Source organism: Colobus angolensis, unplaced genomic scaffold, assembly GCF_000951035.1.
Source record: "Colobus angolensis palliatus isolate OR3802 unplaced genomic scaffold, Cang.pa_1.0 Scaffold219, whole genome shotgun sequence".
Lineage (NCBI taxonomy): Eukaryota > Metazoa > Chordata > Mammalia > Primates > Cercopithecidae > Colobus > Colobus angolensis.
In genome coordinates this window covers 1,468,534-1,482,934 of record NW_012115366.1, presented here as the reverse complement: position 1 = coordinate 1,482,934, position 14,401 = coordinate 1,468,534, and the positions used below count along the sequence as shown (strand labels likewise).

Below are 14,401 nucleotides of genomic sequence, written 5' to 3'. Positions count from 1 at the left end.
GGAAGACCTCATCTCCACAAAATAGAAAAAAAATCACGCCTATAGTCCCACCTACTTGGGAGGCTGAGGTAGGATAATCGCTTGAGCCTGGGAGGCAGAGGTTGCAGTGAGCTGAGATTGTGCCATTGCACTCCAGCCTGGGCAACAAGAGTGAAACTCCATCTCAAAAAAAAAAAAAAAAAAGACAAAACCAACAAACCATAACCCACAGAGTCACATTAGCAACCACTCAATAAAGGAACAATTTAACTTTAACAGTTATTTAGAGATTGAAATGAAAAGTTTACCCCTGAGGTTTGCCCCTGTGCATTCCCGGCCCATCAGTAGACATGCAGAGCCCAGCCTGCTACTGGGGCTCAGATGCATGGCTCTAGCAGACAACTGCTTTACAGATAGGCTCACACACTCCCAGTCTCACTGCCTGGGTTCCACACAGGGACCACGCTGTTCCAAGGATACGGGGGTGAAAATCAGTTTTGTCACCAAAGAAGTTAACAAATTGGGTGCCATTATAAAAGTAGCCTGCAGGTAGGGGTTCCAAGTGGCGTTTTACCTGTAGGAAAAAAGAGTCCTGTAATAATAAAAATCTGACTAATTTCTATACTTCACTCACTCATTAAACACAAACAAGTCTATTTCCCTAGCAAGACAGACTACTCTGCTATACAGAGGAGCTAGGAAGCTAATACCCCCAGCAACCCTCAAGTCCTGCCTGAGGTGGTTCCCCACCTCTCAGGTGAGGAGTTCTGGGAGGTCCTAGTGGGATGAAGCTCCTGTGGCACGCAGTGGTACTCATGTGTGAACACAGTCTTTTTTTTTTTTGAGATGGAGTCTTGCTTTGTCACCCAGGTTGGAGTGCAGTGGCATGATCTTGGCTCACTGCAACCTCCATCTCCTGGATTCATGCAATTCTCCTGCCTCAGCCTCCCGAGTAGGTGGGATTACAGGCATGTGCCACCACGCCTGGCTAATTTTTGTATTTGTAGTAGAGACAGGGTTTCACCATATTGATCAGGCTGGTCTCCAACTCCTGACCTCAAGTGATCCCACCTCAGCCTCCCAAAGTGCTGGGATTACAGGCGTGAGCCACTGTGCCCGGCCATGAACACTCTCTTTATTGGCTGGATCCCCCTCCCCTTTCATCCTCCTTTTTCCTATTTAGTGTCTCCTAGAATCACTTCCAAAATAAACTACCTGTACTTAACTCCTTGTTCATGGTTGGCTTCCAGGGGAACATACATTATAAGAACTACCTTATGCCCATGTTGTCCTCTCCAGGAGCATCCAGGGTTGTCCGGGCCTATAGGAGCTGTTCATGAAGGGGGCCTTCTCAAATCGAAAGCAGGGGCTCCTGGAGTCTCAGAATACTTTCCTGCCCCACCTGCTCATTACGGGGGCTGGTGACACAGTCCATCCTGGGGACCTAGACTCTGTGTCCTTTTTAGCTTTTTGTCCCCAAACCCCTTAGGAAAAGGCCCCAGTGGGCATGGCGACTGAGGCAGAGGCTGGGGGTCAGAGCCTGGAGGCTGGGAGGCTCATCAAGGGGGTCTCCAATCAGCTTCTTATTCTGGCCTCAGGTTCCACAACCTTCCTATGAGCAGCTTCTGGATCTAGACAGTTTTTGCCTGGGCTCTAGCTGGTTCATCTGTAACATAGATCTTCAGCAGCTGCTTGAACAAGGTGCCAAGGCAGGGACTCTGGTCATCAGCTCCTCCCACAAGTACTGGCTCTACTCAATCTGATGCCCAGGTCACACCAGAGGTCTCCTGCACCCTCCTCACTGAAGCTACAAAGGCCAGAATTCTGTACCCAGCTTCTTTCTGTGGCCTGGGAGAAGCAAGACCTCCAGCATGTCCAAGAAATAGCTCCTCACTCAGAGAATCCAAAATACAGAGCTATGCAAGCCAAGGACAGCCCTGGGCCACTGAGGGGAGAAGCCAGGGTAAGGCACTCACGTGGATGCTCCTGATCTCCTGTTGCGTCAGCATCCCCCTGGTCTTCAAGGCTTTCCTCTGAGGCTTCTGCAGAGATGGGGAGTGGAGGGTCAGGTCCCAGCAGAACTCATGGAGTGCATGGGCAGGGGAGGGCTCTGGGCTCTATTACACGACTAAGATCCCAGCAGTGGGGAAAAGCATGTGCATTATGGCCTGGATATAATATTCTGCCTGTCTGCTCTTTGAGAAAACCACTTTCCCATCATACAGCCCTGTGAGCCAGCAGGGAACAAGCAGCAGAGGACAGCCCAGTGTTTTCATAAATGGGAATGGTCATGCCTCTTTGTAGATTCTTATCCCTAAACCCTACCAATGAGAGGCAGACAAAGGGGCAGCCTGAGGTCCCATAGTCAAGAACCATTTAGAAGCTTATCCAAGTGAAGTAGCCCATGCCTCAGTATAAAGACAGGTCCCTAGTGAGCATCTACAGAAGACCCAGGCCCCAGCTAACTCTATTCCCAGAGTTCTAGGATGAACTAAACCCCTAATGCTGTGCTACAAGGCTTAGCACCCAAAGCTTGCAGAGAACCTGGCTCACAGAGCAAACAACATAGCAGACCTGCCTGGAGTTTGCTCTGAGTGGCTTCTTCCCTCTCTCAAAGTGTCCCTGAAAGTGCTGGCTGGGCCAGGGAGGGGAAGCCCAGTGGGGAGGCAGTGGCGGGGCTTCTCAGGGCCAGCAGCAGCTCTGAGGTGTCTGGTCACATCTGTGTCAGGTCTGTCTGGGCTCTGGAAACCACCTGCTTAGCTGACTGCCGCAGCCAGTCCTTGATGCTGTCTTCCTTCAGGGAGCAGCCGATGAACACAAGGTAGCACTCCTGCTGCCCGCTGCTGTCTTGAGATATACTTTTGGAGTCCGGTGGTGGTGTGGGTCCTTCCAAAACTGGCATGATGCTCAAGGAGTTGGCCAGTGTGTTGTAGCAGACCTCCATGGTCCTCTCAGAGTCTGTAAGGAGAATATACATTAGTCCCTGAGAGCCTGCCTTGAAAGGATATAGCTATGCTAAGAGTGTGACAATGCAGACGGTTGGGACAGATTCACGAGAAAATGCAGGAGAGAGAACTGATGTGACTGGTGGCAGCTTAGAAAGGATGGAGTAGGTGGGCACAGTGGCTTATGCTTGTGGTCCCAGCTACTCAGGAGGCTGAGGCAGGAGGAGTACTTGAGCCCAGGAATTCAAGGCTGCAGTGAGCCGAGATTGCGCCACTGTACTCCAGCCTAGGTAACAGAGGGAGACCCCATTTTGTTTTGTTTTCATTTGTTTTTTAAAAAGGAAAGGAAAGGATGGAGTAAGAGAGAGAGAGAGGAACAAAATACGTTTCTGGCTTGGCTGATCTGGGTGATCAGGTGGACACTATTATCCCAGAAGGGAAACACAAGAGAAAAAAATGGTTTATAGGAGGGAGAAGAGGAAGAGTTTGACTCTGCACTTGTGGCATTTGAAAGTCTGTAAGACCCTGAGCGTGAGACATCCGCATAGTCCCTGGTGGTTGCCGGAATAGCCATTATAGAAGAGGTTGTTGAGGAAAAGCAAAGAAGTGGGGGTAGAAGTGGGGGGCTCTCAGCAGAGGCCTTAAAGGCCAAGGGAGGAGGGCACAGACAACAGTACAACAAAAAAATTAGCTGGGTGTGATAGTGTGTTCCTGTAGTCCCAGATACTTGGGAGGCTGGGGTGGGAAGATAGCTTGATCCCGGGAGATCAAGGCTGCAGTCAGTGACCTAGGATCACACTACTGCACTCCAGCCTGGGCAACAGAACAAGATCCTGTGTCAAAAACAAAACAAAACAGACAAAAACCAGTACAGCACTGCTGCATGAAGGTCACACAGATGAGAATGGGAAAAAGTGTTACATGCTAAGGAGATGAGGACTATGAGTGACTGGAAACCCAAGAAGTGGGCAAGGGCTCCCCAAAAGGCAGGATGAGAAAAGATCCAGAAAAAAGAGAGGTTAAATTTGAACAAAAAAAAGAGTCAATAGCAGATCTAAATAAACAAGAGGCTGGGCGTGGTGGCTAATACCTTCATTCCAGCACTTTGGGAGGCCGAGGCAGGAGGATCACTTGAGCCCAGGAAGTCGAGACCTGGGCAACACAGGAAGACCTCATCTCCACAAAATAGAAAAAAAATCACGCCTATAGTCCCACCTACTTGGGAGGCTGAGGTAGGATAATCGCTTGAGCCTGGGAGGTCAAGGCTGCAGTAAGCCGAGATCAAACCACCATACTCTGGCCTAGGTGACAAAGTGAGACATTGTCTCAAAAAATAAAAAGAAAAAAAGAAAAAAAAACTATTTATTTATTTTATTGAGATGGAGTCTCACTCTGTCACCCAGGCTGGAGTGCAGTGGCGCTATCTCGGCTCACTGCAACCTCTGCCTCCTGGGTTCAAGTGATTCTCCCACCTCAGCCTCCCGAGTGTAGCTGGGATTAGAGGCATATGCCACCATGCCTGGCTAATTTCTTTTTTTTTTTTTTGAGACAGAGTTTCACTCTTGTTGCCCAAGCTGGAGTGCAGTGGCACAATCTCAGCTCACTACAACCTCCACCTCCCAGGTTCAAGTGATTCTCCTGTCTCACCCTCCCAAGTAGCTGGGATTACAGGTGCCCGCCACCACGTCCAGCTAATTTTGTATTTTTAGTAGAGACGGGGTTTCACCATATTGGTCAGGCTGGTCTCAAACTGCTGGCCTCAAATGATCCGCCTGCTTTGGCCTCCCAAAGTGCTGGGATTACAGGTGTGAGCCACTGAGCCCGGCCTAATTTTTTTTATTTTTAGTAGAGATGGGGTTTCACCATATTGGCCAGGCTGGTCTTGAACTCCTGACCTCAAGTGATCCTCTTGCCTCAGCCTCCCAAAGTGCTAGGATTACAGGCGTGAGCCACTGCACCCAGCCAAAAAAGAAATAAAAATAAAGAAGAAAAGGAGGTGATTGGTGAGGGAAAAACAAAAATACCAAGACCTCTGAAGCAGCAGGGGCTGGCTGTTGGAGCCTGAGATCAGTGGGCTTCGATATGGGGCTGAAGTTTCTGATTTGATCACATAAATTAAGCAAAAGCTATGAGCTAAGGACCCATGTCATTCTCCCATCTGAACCATGATGGTTCTATGCTTGAAGCCCTCAGTGGTTCCCTACAGCAGACACTGATAGTTGCCTACCCCCCATATCGTCTCCCTCTTCTTCTGATACCAATTCCCCCATGGATGATGGGTCCAGAAAGGCACAGCAATCCAATGAGATAAGTTGGCAGAGAAACTGGGAGGAGGCGCTGCACTGACAAAGGCACCCACAGGAAGAGCCAGCCTCTCCTCACTGGCTGGATGCAGTGTCTGGCTTTGACACCCAGACCTACAGCACCACTTGGCAACCATAAGGGGCAGGAACCTGAAAGATAAGCTGACACACCAAGCATGGGAGGACACGAAGACACACAACACTTGGGCCCTCAGTGGCCTTGCTCTGCTGCTTGAGCGCCTCACTTGTTATACAGCCAACACCTGCTAGCTGAGTGAGGGTTCTCTGTGATAACAGCTGAAGACGCCCTAACAGACTCACTTCCTCTCTCTCTGCTCCCAGGCTCCAGTCACAGTAAATGCTTTTTGGTTCCTAAAATGTGTCTTTTCTGCCTCTGGATTATAGCAAATGCTATTTCTTTCCCCTGGAATACTGTAGCCTTCCTCAACATTGAGTTGACCAACCCCTACTTGTTTTGAGGCCTTCTCTAACACCCACTCCAGGACAGACTATCAGATGCAAGGGCTCCAGAGGTCTACAACTGATCCTCAGGCCTACTTGTCAGAAGAGAGGAGAAGGCAAACGGAAGCTCCAAGACTTTGGTCAGAAATAGATCTGGAGTTGAAGAGCTCAGCATTTGGGCAGCTCCTGGTTTGAGGTCTAGAGGAGGCCATGACTGGCTCAAGAGGTGTGGAGTGTAAGGCTCTGAACAAGAAAGTCAAAAAGCTGTGAGAAGAGCCCCTGAGCAGGTCATCCAGGAGAGGAGGGCAAACCTCTGCCATGGAACAGGAGAATCTAGACTAAGTAGGCCCTCGGGGGAGAGGGGTGATGGACAAGCCTAATGGCGTGAAGGCCCAGGGCGGGGAAGGTTTCTAAGAGTCTGAGTGGCATCAGTGGTCTGCAGAGCACCAGCAGAGGCTCTAAACTCACATCATGAGATGCAAGCACTCCATAGTGTAGAGCTCCCAAATCCAAGCCCCTGGTTACCTGAAAACTTCACTTTGCCCAGAATGTGGTAGATGTTTCCAGAGAAGGGACTTGGCTTGATGGAGGACTGAATTGCTGGTGGAGGAAGAGGACAGAGATGTCACCCACATGGAGGCACAGGCCAAATTCAGGACAGCACAGCTGGGAGCTTTAGGGACTGGGGAGGGACCATACACCAAGGTCTAGGGTTCACAGGTTCTACCCGCCACACCCTGTTGCTCCCCTGTGGCTCTGCCACTGTTCCCAGGGGAGGGAAAACCCTTTCACTGGAGTGGAAACCAAATTGTGTGGCCACCCACAATCCTCAAATCCCTCTGTCTGCTTTTGGTTTCAAAAGGTAAGAAGAGACACACAGCACACAGAATACTGAAGTGGTACCAGGAGGTAGAATTAACTTTGGGGTACCCTTTTTCCAGGGTCTGGGACATCCCAGTCAAGGCTTACCTTTACATTTGGCCATAAAGCGAGTCTTCTCCAAGGGACGGCCAAACCATACGCAGATCTGAACCATTAGGGGATAGACTGATCCAGCATTCAATTTACCTTCATACCTTAAAAGGTTTTAAAAATTGTAAGCACAAATAATTTGGGCTTTGAGTATTATTATTTTTTTTTTTTATTTTTTTTTGAGACGGACTCTGGCTCTGTCGCCCAGGCTGGAGTGCAGTGGCCGGATCTCAGCTCACTGCAAGCTCCGCCTCCCAGGTTTACGCCATTCCCCTGCCTCCGCCTCCCAAGTAGCTGGGACTACAGGCGCCCGCCTCGTCGCCCGGCTAGTTTTGTGTTCTTTAGTAGAGACGGGGTTTCACCGTATTAGCCAGGATGGTCTCGATCTCCTGACCTTGTGATCCGCCCGTCTCGGCCTCCCAAAGTGCTGGGATTACAGGCTTGAGCCACCGTGCCCAGCCATTGTATTTTTAATAGAGACAGGGTTTCACCGTGTTAGCCAGGATGGTCTCGATCTCCTGACCTCGTGATCTGCCTGCCTTGGCCTCCCAAAGTGCTGGGATTACAGGCTTGAGCCACCGTGCCCAGCCATTGTATTTTTAATAGAGACAGGGTTTCACCGTGTTAGCCAGGATGGTCTCGATCTCCTGACCTCGTGATCTGCCTGCCTTGGCCTCCCAAAGTGCTGGGATTACAGGTGTTAGCCACTGCGCCCAGCCGCTCCCATTTCTTTAGGGGCTCCAACTATGCCCTGCCATTTTATTGCAGGCAGCATAACAGGTTGTACATATAGATGTGTACACCTGTCACAGAAGGAACTGGGGCATCTCTGCCCTATCTTCTTTGAGACAGGGTCTTGCTCTGCTGCTCAGGCTGGAGTGCAGTGGTGTGATCATAGCTCATTATAACCTTGACATCTCAGACTCAAGTGATTCTCCCACCTCAGCTTCTTGAGTAGCTGCTACCACACATGCCACCATGCCCAACTGATTTTTATTTTTTATTAGAGACAAGGTCTCACCATGCTGCCCAGGCTGGTCTTAAACTCCTGGCCTCAAGTGATCCTCCCTCCACAGCCTCCCAAGGTGCTGGGATTATAGCCATGAGTCACTGTGCCTAGCCTGTTTCCTTCATTTTAATTAATTAATTTATTTTATTTTATTTTTTTGACATGTGTCTTGCTCTGTCACCCAGGCTGGAGTACAGTGGTGCGAACTCGACTCACTGCAACCTCCACCTCCCAGGTTCAAGCAATTCTCCACCTTAGCCTCCTGAGTAGCTGGGATTACAGGTGCCCGCGGCCACACCCGGCTAATTCTTTTATTTTTAATAGAGATGGGGTTTCACCATGTTGGCCAGGCTGGTCTTGAACTCCTGACCTTGTGATCCACGCACCTTGGCTTCCCAAAGTGCTGGGATTACAGGCGTGAGCCACCACACCTGCCTGTTTCCTTTATTTTAAAACAGCACTGCAATTTTGTATTTTAAATTGTTGAAAGTATCTTATTCTTTGTAATTTCTTTAAAGTAAGGTGGTAGGCATAAGATTTTTGCAAGACTGACCTGTCTTCTCCCCATCCAAACAACTCATTTTGGAGACTGGGAAGGTTTCTCTGGCCTCTGGCTTCTGTGGTATCTGAATCCTTAGAGGAATTTACAGGGGCCAAGGGAAGGCAGCAAGGTTTCTGCCCAAACTAGAAACAGGCTGTTCTACCAGAAAAGGTGAGAGTAGGGTGGATGGGAACAGAGAAAGATGTGGGAGGGAAGTGGCAGAGAATGTGTGCACAGCACAGAGCGGAGCACATCCTGGAACTAAAGTCCATTCACCCTGAGGTGGTGGCTCTGACCCAAGTGGGAGGGGAGTAATATATAGATATGAGTAGGAGACGGATGACTTGCCATCTTGTTAAAGATGAAATTATCTGATTTCTAGAAATGGACTTAGGAGAGGGGGCCTGAAAGAGAATTTTGGGGTCCCTCTATCTCTGATTCTCTGTAAGGACTGATCTTCCTGATGAGGAAAAGGTTTTAAACTCTAGATTCACATTCTTTTTTTTTTGAGATGGACTTTTGCTCCTGTTGCCCAGGCTGGAGTGCAGTGGCGCGATCGCGTCTCACTGCAAGCTCCACCTCCTGGGTTCACGCCATTCTCCTGCCTCAGCCTCCTGAGTAGCTGGAACTACAGGTGCCCGGCTAACTTTTGTATTTTTAGTAGAGATGGGGTTTCACCGTGTTGGCCAGGCTGGTCTCGAACCCCTGACCTCATGGTCCACCTGCCTTGGCCTCCGTTAAGTGCTGGGATTACAAGTGTGAGCCACTGCGCCCGGCCAGATTCACAGTCTTCTAATGGGCCCCTCTTACCCTACCCTCTCCTGCATTAGCCTGCCTTCAGTTGTCTGGGCCCTGAGCTAGGTTTTTGTGCATGAGTCAGTTAAGGACTGGAGAACAGTGCTTCCCTAGGCACCTGGTGGTGATTACAGGAGCTCAGGACCCAGAGATTCAGGTAGCAAGGGAGTCAGTGGTTATAGCCATTGGAAAGAAGGTTCCCCCTAGAAGCTCTATTTGTTTATTTTTAGCTAAGATATCATTACCTTGTTCAGGCATAAGAAATGACCCACTTACTCACTGTTTAAGTATGACGTGACTCAAATCAGAGGTTCCTTCTAAGAATATGCCTGAAAACCTTCAATTTTACATACTGACCTTCTGGGATTTTTTTGATTTTGTTTTTTACAGCACAGTAGATCATTTTTTATTTTATTTTATTTTATTTTTTGAGATAGAGTCTCGCTCTGTTGCCCAGGCTGGAGTGTAGTGGCGCAATCTGGGCTCACTGAAAGCTCCGCCTCCCAGGTTCACGCCATTCTTCTGCCTCAGCCTCCTGAGTAGCTGGGACTGCAGGCTCCTGCCACCACGGCTGGCTAATTTTTTGTATTTTTAGTAGAGACTGGGTTTCACCATGTTAACCAGGATGGTCTTGATCTTCTGACCTCGTGATCTGCCCGCCTCGGCCTCCCAAAGTGCTGGGATTACAGGTGTGAGCCACCATGCCTGGCCAGATCATTTTTTGTTAGGAAAAAAGTTGGTGGTATAAGGGGTGGTATGGAGGATGTAGAGAGCTGCTTGGGAAAAGTGAGTAAGAATAACAAAGATAATCCAAATAAACATGAGAGATTAATTCTGGCCAAGCTTTTAACAATGGTCTTCCCCTAAACCTTCAACATAGCAGAAACAAATTGTCCATTCTATACAGGAATAAGGGTAGCACGATGCCTAAGAGAAAAAGCTCTGAGCCATTCAACCTGGTTTGAAATCCAGTTCTTTCATTTACTAGCTGTAAATTGTCAAGTCATTAACTCTTTGCTGCCCCGGTACCTTATCTGTAAAATGATAAAATAATGGAATCCACTTCACAGGATTGGTGTAAACGAGACAACACAAACAAGGCCCTCACAACAGCACTATTCGACAGAGCTTTCTGGGGTAATGGAAATGTTCTAGATCTGCACTATTGGACACGGTAGCTGCTAGCCACAGGAAGCTATGGAGCACTTGAAATGTGGCCATGTGGTTGAAAGACTGAATTATAAATTTTGATTTTTATTAATTTACATTTCATTAAATAGCCATGTGGCTAGGAGCTGCCATGTAGAGAGTGGAGTCTTAGAACAACAGCTAGCACACACAGTAAATGCTTCAGTGTGTTTGTATTAGTATGATTACAGTAACTTTGCACATTCTCTCCTTTGTCCTCTTCTTCTCTGGAGAGGTCCACAGGCTGTACAGCATCCTGCAGAGAACATTCCCTGGGCCATATGAGCAGGGAACCCAGGAGATGGGAACCCTAGAGAGGACTGACAGTATTGTCAGAAGCGAGTCTCACCTGGGAAAGTTATAGCTCCTTGGTTCTGTGCCAGCCACTTTGCCCCCAGTAGGTGCTGGAGGAACACAGGGCACAGTGGTGCTTGTTGCCTACAGGATGACTCCCTAAATTGAAACATCTGAGAAGGCTCCCAGTTTGGAGCCTAAGAGGTGAAGCACTGGGCTCCTGGCAAGGCCACTAGCTGCTGGACAGGCGGGCCATGCCAGCTGCCATGTGTCATCCTTGCAGAGCACATCTGGTATTTTCACCTTCTCCCTTTTTTTTTTCTATAAATAAATAAATCATTGGGTTTACAAAAAAATCTTAGTTATTTTTCAATGATGATACTTACCAGCCAGGATACATTAAATATCGAGATCGTAGCATCTCAGAACTTGAAAAACTATTTTCTGAGAGAATCAGCTCAATGTCTTCATTCCTTTGAAAACACACAGAAAAGACCTAGATGAATTAGGACTGTCAATCTTTTATTTTTATTTTTTCTTGAGACGGAGTCTCACTCTGTCGCCCACGCTGGAGTGCAGTGGTGCAATCTTGGCTCATTGCAACCTCCGCCTCCCGGGTTCAAGTGATTCTCCTGCCTCAGCCTCCTGAGTAGCGGGGATTACAGGCGTATGCCACCATACCCAGGTAATTTTTGTACTTTTAGTAGGGATGAGGTTCACCACTTTCGCCAGGATGGTCTCGATCTCCTGACCTCATGATCTGCCCGCCTCAGCCTCCCAAAGTGTTGGGATTACAGGCGTGAGCCACTGTGCTGGGCCAGGACTGTCAATCTTAACCTGCACATTTGTTTCTTCTTCATGTTCCCTAAATATATACAAGCATTTTTTTTTTTTCTGGCAAACCAAATGAAAACTAGTTGTACTCATCATGATATTTTACCCCTAAATACTTCAGTATGCATCTCCCAAGAACAAGGACATTCTCTTACAGAACTACAGTATCATGATCACATGCAAGGAATTTACTGGCTCCCAACAATCACCTGGGAGCTTGTTAGAAATGCAGAACCTCAGGCCCCAGCCCAGATGTACTGAACCAGAAACTAATTTTCAACAAGATCTCCACTAGAGATGCATATGCACAACAAAGTTGGAGAAGCACGAACATACATCCACTTTCAAACTTCCCCTTTTTGGTGGGGGAGGGTCCATAATCCAATCAAGAATCATTCACTAGGCTGGGCAAGATGGCTCACGTCTGTAATCCCAGAATTTTGGGAGGCTGAGGCAGGCGAATCACCTGGAGTCAGGAGTTCGAGACCAGCCTGGCCAACATGGCAAAACCCCATCTCTACTAACAAAAATACAAAAATTAGCTGGGCATGGTGGCACGTGTCTGTTATTACTTTGATATACAGATACATTCCTTTTTTTTTTTAAATTTTGAGACAGAGTTTTGCTCTTGTTGCCCAGGTTGGAGTGAAATGCATGATCTCATCTCACTGCAACCTCCGCCTCCTGAGTTCAAGCGATTCTCCTGCCTCGGCCTCCCAAATAGCTGGGACTACAGGCACCCACCACCATGCCCAGCTAATTTTTGTATTTTTTTAGTAGAGATGGGGTTTCACCATGTTGGCCAGGCTGGTCTCGAACTCCTGACCCCAGGTGATCCACCTGCCTCGGCCTCCCAAAGTGTTGGGATTACAAGCATGAGCTACTGCGCCCGGCCTAAATTTATAATCTTTTTTCTCCTTTAATCTGAACAGCTCCTCTATCTTTTGGTTTGTTTGATTCTCATGGTGTTGATATTTAAGAGTACATGTCAGAGCTTTTGTGTCCCACACTTAGATTTGTCTGTTTCTAATTCTTGTAATTAGATTCAGGTTATGCATTTTTGGAGATTAATACCCAGGTGGTGTTGCATCCTTCCCATTGCATCACATCAAGGAGGTACAGGGTATCAGTTTGTCCCATTACTGGTCTCACGGAGTTTCATCGTTTGGTCAACATAGGTATACTAGAACTTTCCATTTTAAGGTATTTTTCCCCCTTTGTAAGGAGTCACTAATCTATGGAGTGATACTTTACACAGTACACGACTAGTAATATTTTTTTTTCTTCCACAGTCTTTCACCTAGTGCTTTTAGCATTCATCGATCGTTCCCTAAATCAAATACTGTATTAGACTGAAGGTTATAAAACGATCATTTTCTAGTTCTTTTCTTTTTTTTGAGATGGAGTCTCGCTCGATACCCAGGCTGGAATGCAGTGGCGTGGTCTTGGCTCACTGCAAGCTCTGCCTCCTGGGTTCACGCCATTCTTCTGCCTCAGCCTTCTGAGTAGCTGGGACTACAGGTGCCCGCCACCACACCCAGCTAATTTTTTGTATTTTTAGTAGAGACAGGGTTTCACCGTGTTACCCAGGATGGTCTTGATCTCCTGACCTTGTGATCTGTCCGTCTCGGCCTACCAAATTGTTGGGATTACAGGCGTGAGCCACTGCGCCCAGCTGATTATTTTCTAGTTCTATCAAACCTTTTTTACTTGGTATTCTTCTATAAAGGGCTTTGCTATCCTGTCCCCTTCCACTTTTTTTTGTTTTTGAGATGGAGTTTCGCTCGTTACCTAGGCTTGAGTGCAATGGCGTGATCTCGGCTCACTGCAAGCTCTGCTTCCTGGGTGCAAGCGATTTTCCTGCCTCAGCCTCCTGAGTAGCTGGGATTACAGGTATGCGCTACCATGTCCGGCTAATTTTGTATTTTTAATAGAGACGGGGTTTCACCATATTGGTCAAGCTGGTTTCAAACTCCTGACCTCAGGTGATCCACCCGCCTCGGCCTCCCAAAGTGCTGGGATTACAGGTGTGAGCCACTGTGCCTGGCCCCCGCTTCGTTTTTGAGGATCACTGTGGACATACATTTTATTCCATGTGTTATAATCCATAGTTCCAGTATTATCATGGTTCTTTCTTATCCCCAAATTGTCTCAAATTAGACTAGCAGGAACTTCTTAAGCTACTTCCCATATCCTTTTGATATATTTCCACTAATCTTTTGAGTACTTCCTTGCTTTATTGGCATAAAATGGACCAGGCCTACCTTGTACTTTCCTTGACCTGGCATGCAGTCAGCTAATTCTCCAAGGAGTCCTGATATCTTGCAGTGGGGACTGGTACTTAGAAACCAAGCTACAGAGGTAGGGGTATTTGCTGCAACTGTGGTATTACTATTCTGGTCCCTTTCAAAGGAAAGTGGTAGGAAATACACATTTTTAAAAATAATGAATTTATATTGAATCTCCAATTCAAATCAACATTTGATCTTTGGCAGGCCGAAGTGGGTGGATCACTTGAGGTCAGGAGTTCAACACCAGCCTGGCCAACATGGTGAAACCCTGTTACTACTAAAAATAGAAAAATTAGCCAGCTATGGTGGCGTGTACTTGCAATCTCAGCTACTAGGGAAGCTGGGGCAGGAAAATCGCTTGAATCCAAGAGGTGGAGGCTGCAGTGAGCTGCGATCGTGCCACTGCACTCCAGCATGGGTGACAGAGCAAGACTGTGTCTAAATAAAATAAAATAAATATTTGAAGGGTTTTTCTTCACCTTTCCCATTTCATATTCATAATCTCCTCTCTTCAATCAGTGATGTTGTTTAGAACCAGGGTTCCAGCAGAGGATTATGTTCAAAAGTTAATTGAATTAAATACTTTTTTTGGTGTGGTTATTACTTTGATATACACATAGATTTATTTACTTTAATTAATTAATTAATTTATGTTAACTTTGAGATGGAGTTTCATTCTTGTTGCCCAGGCTGGGAGTGCAATGGCGTGATCTTGGCTTACTGCAACCTCCACCACCCAGGTTCAATCAATTCTCCTGCCTCAGCCTCCTGAGTAGCTGGGATTACAG

At 47.4% G+C, this 14,401-nt stretch overlaps 1 protein-coding gene across 3 annotated transcripts in view; it reads right to left on the bottom strand.

Annotated features, from left to right (window-relative positions):
• LOC105512741 (chromosome unknown open reading frame, human C20orf194) overlaps window positions 1-14,401 on the bottom strand; it is a 150,329-nt gene that overhangs the window by 4,336 nt on the left and 131,592 nt on the right. For all 3 annotated transcript variants that reach the window (XM_011943311.1, XM_011943313.1, XM_011943312.1), the window contains 6 exons: window positions 10,875-10,961; window positions 6,659-6,765; window positions 6,215-6,289; window positions 2,732-2,937; window positions 1,956-2,021; window positions 460-553 (listed from right to left, as the gene is read on the bottom strand). In XM_011943311.1, coding sequence (XP_011798701.1) covers window positions 460-553; window positions 1,956-2,021; window positions 2,732-2,937; window positions 6,215-6,289; window positions 6,659-6,765; window positions 10,875-10,961 — 635 coding nt within the window. The remainder of the gene's footprint in view (window positions 1-459; window positions 554-1,955; window positions 2,022-2,731; window positions 2,938-6,214; window positions 6,290-6,658; window positions 6,766-10,874; window positions 10,962-14,401) is intronic.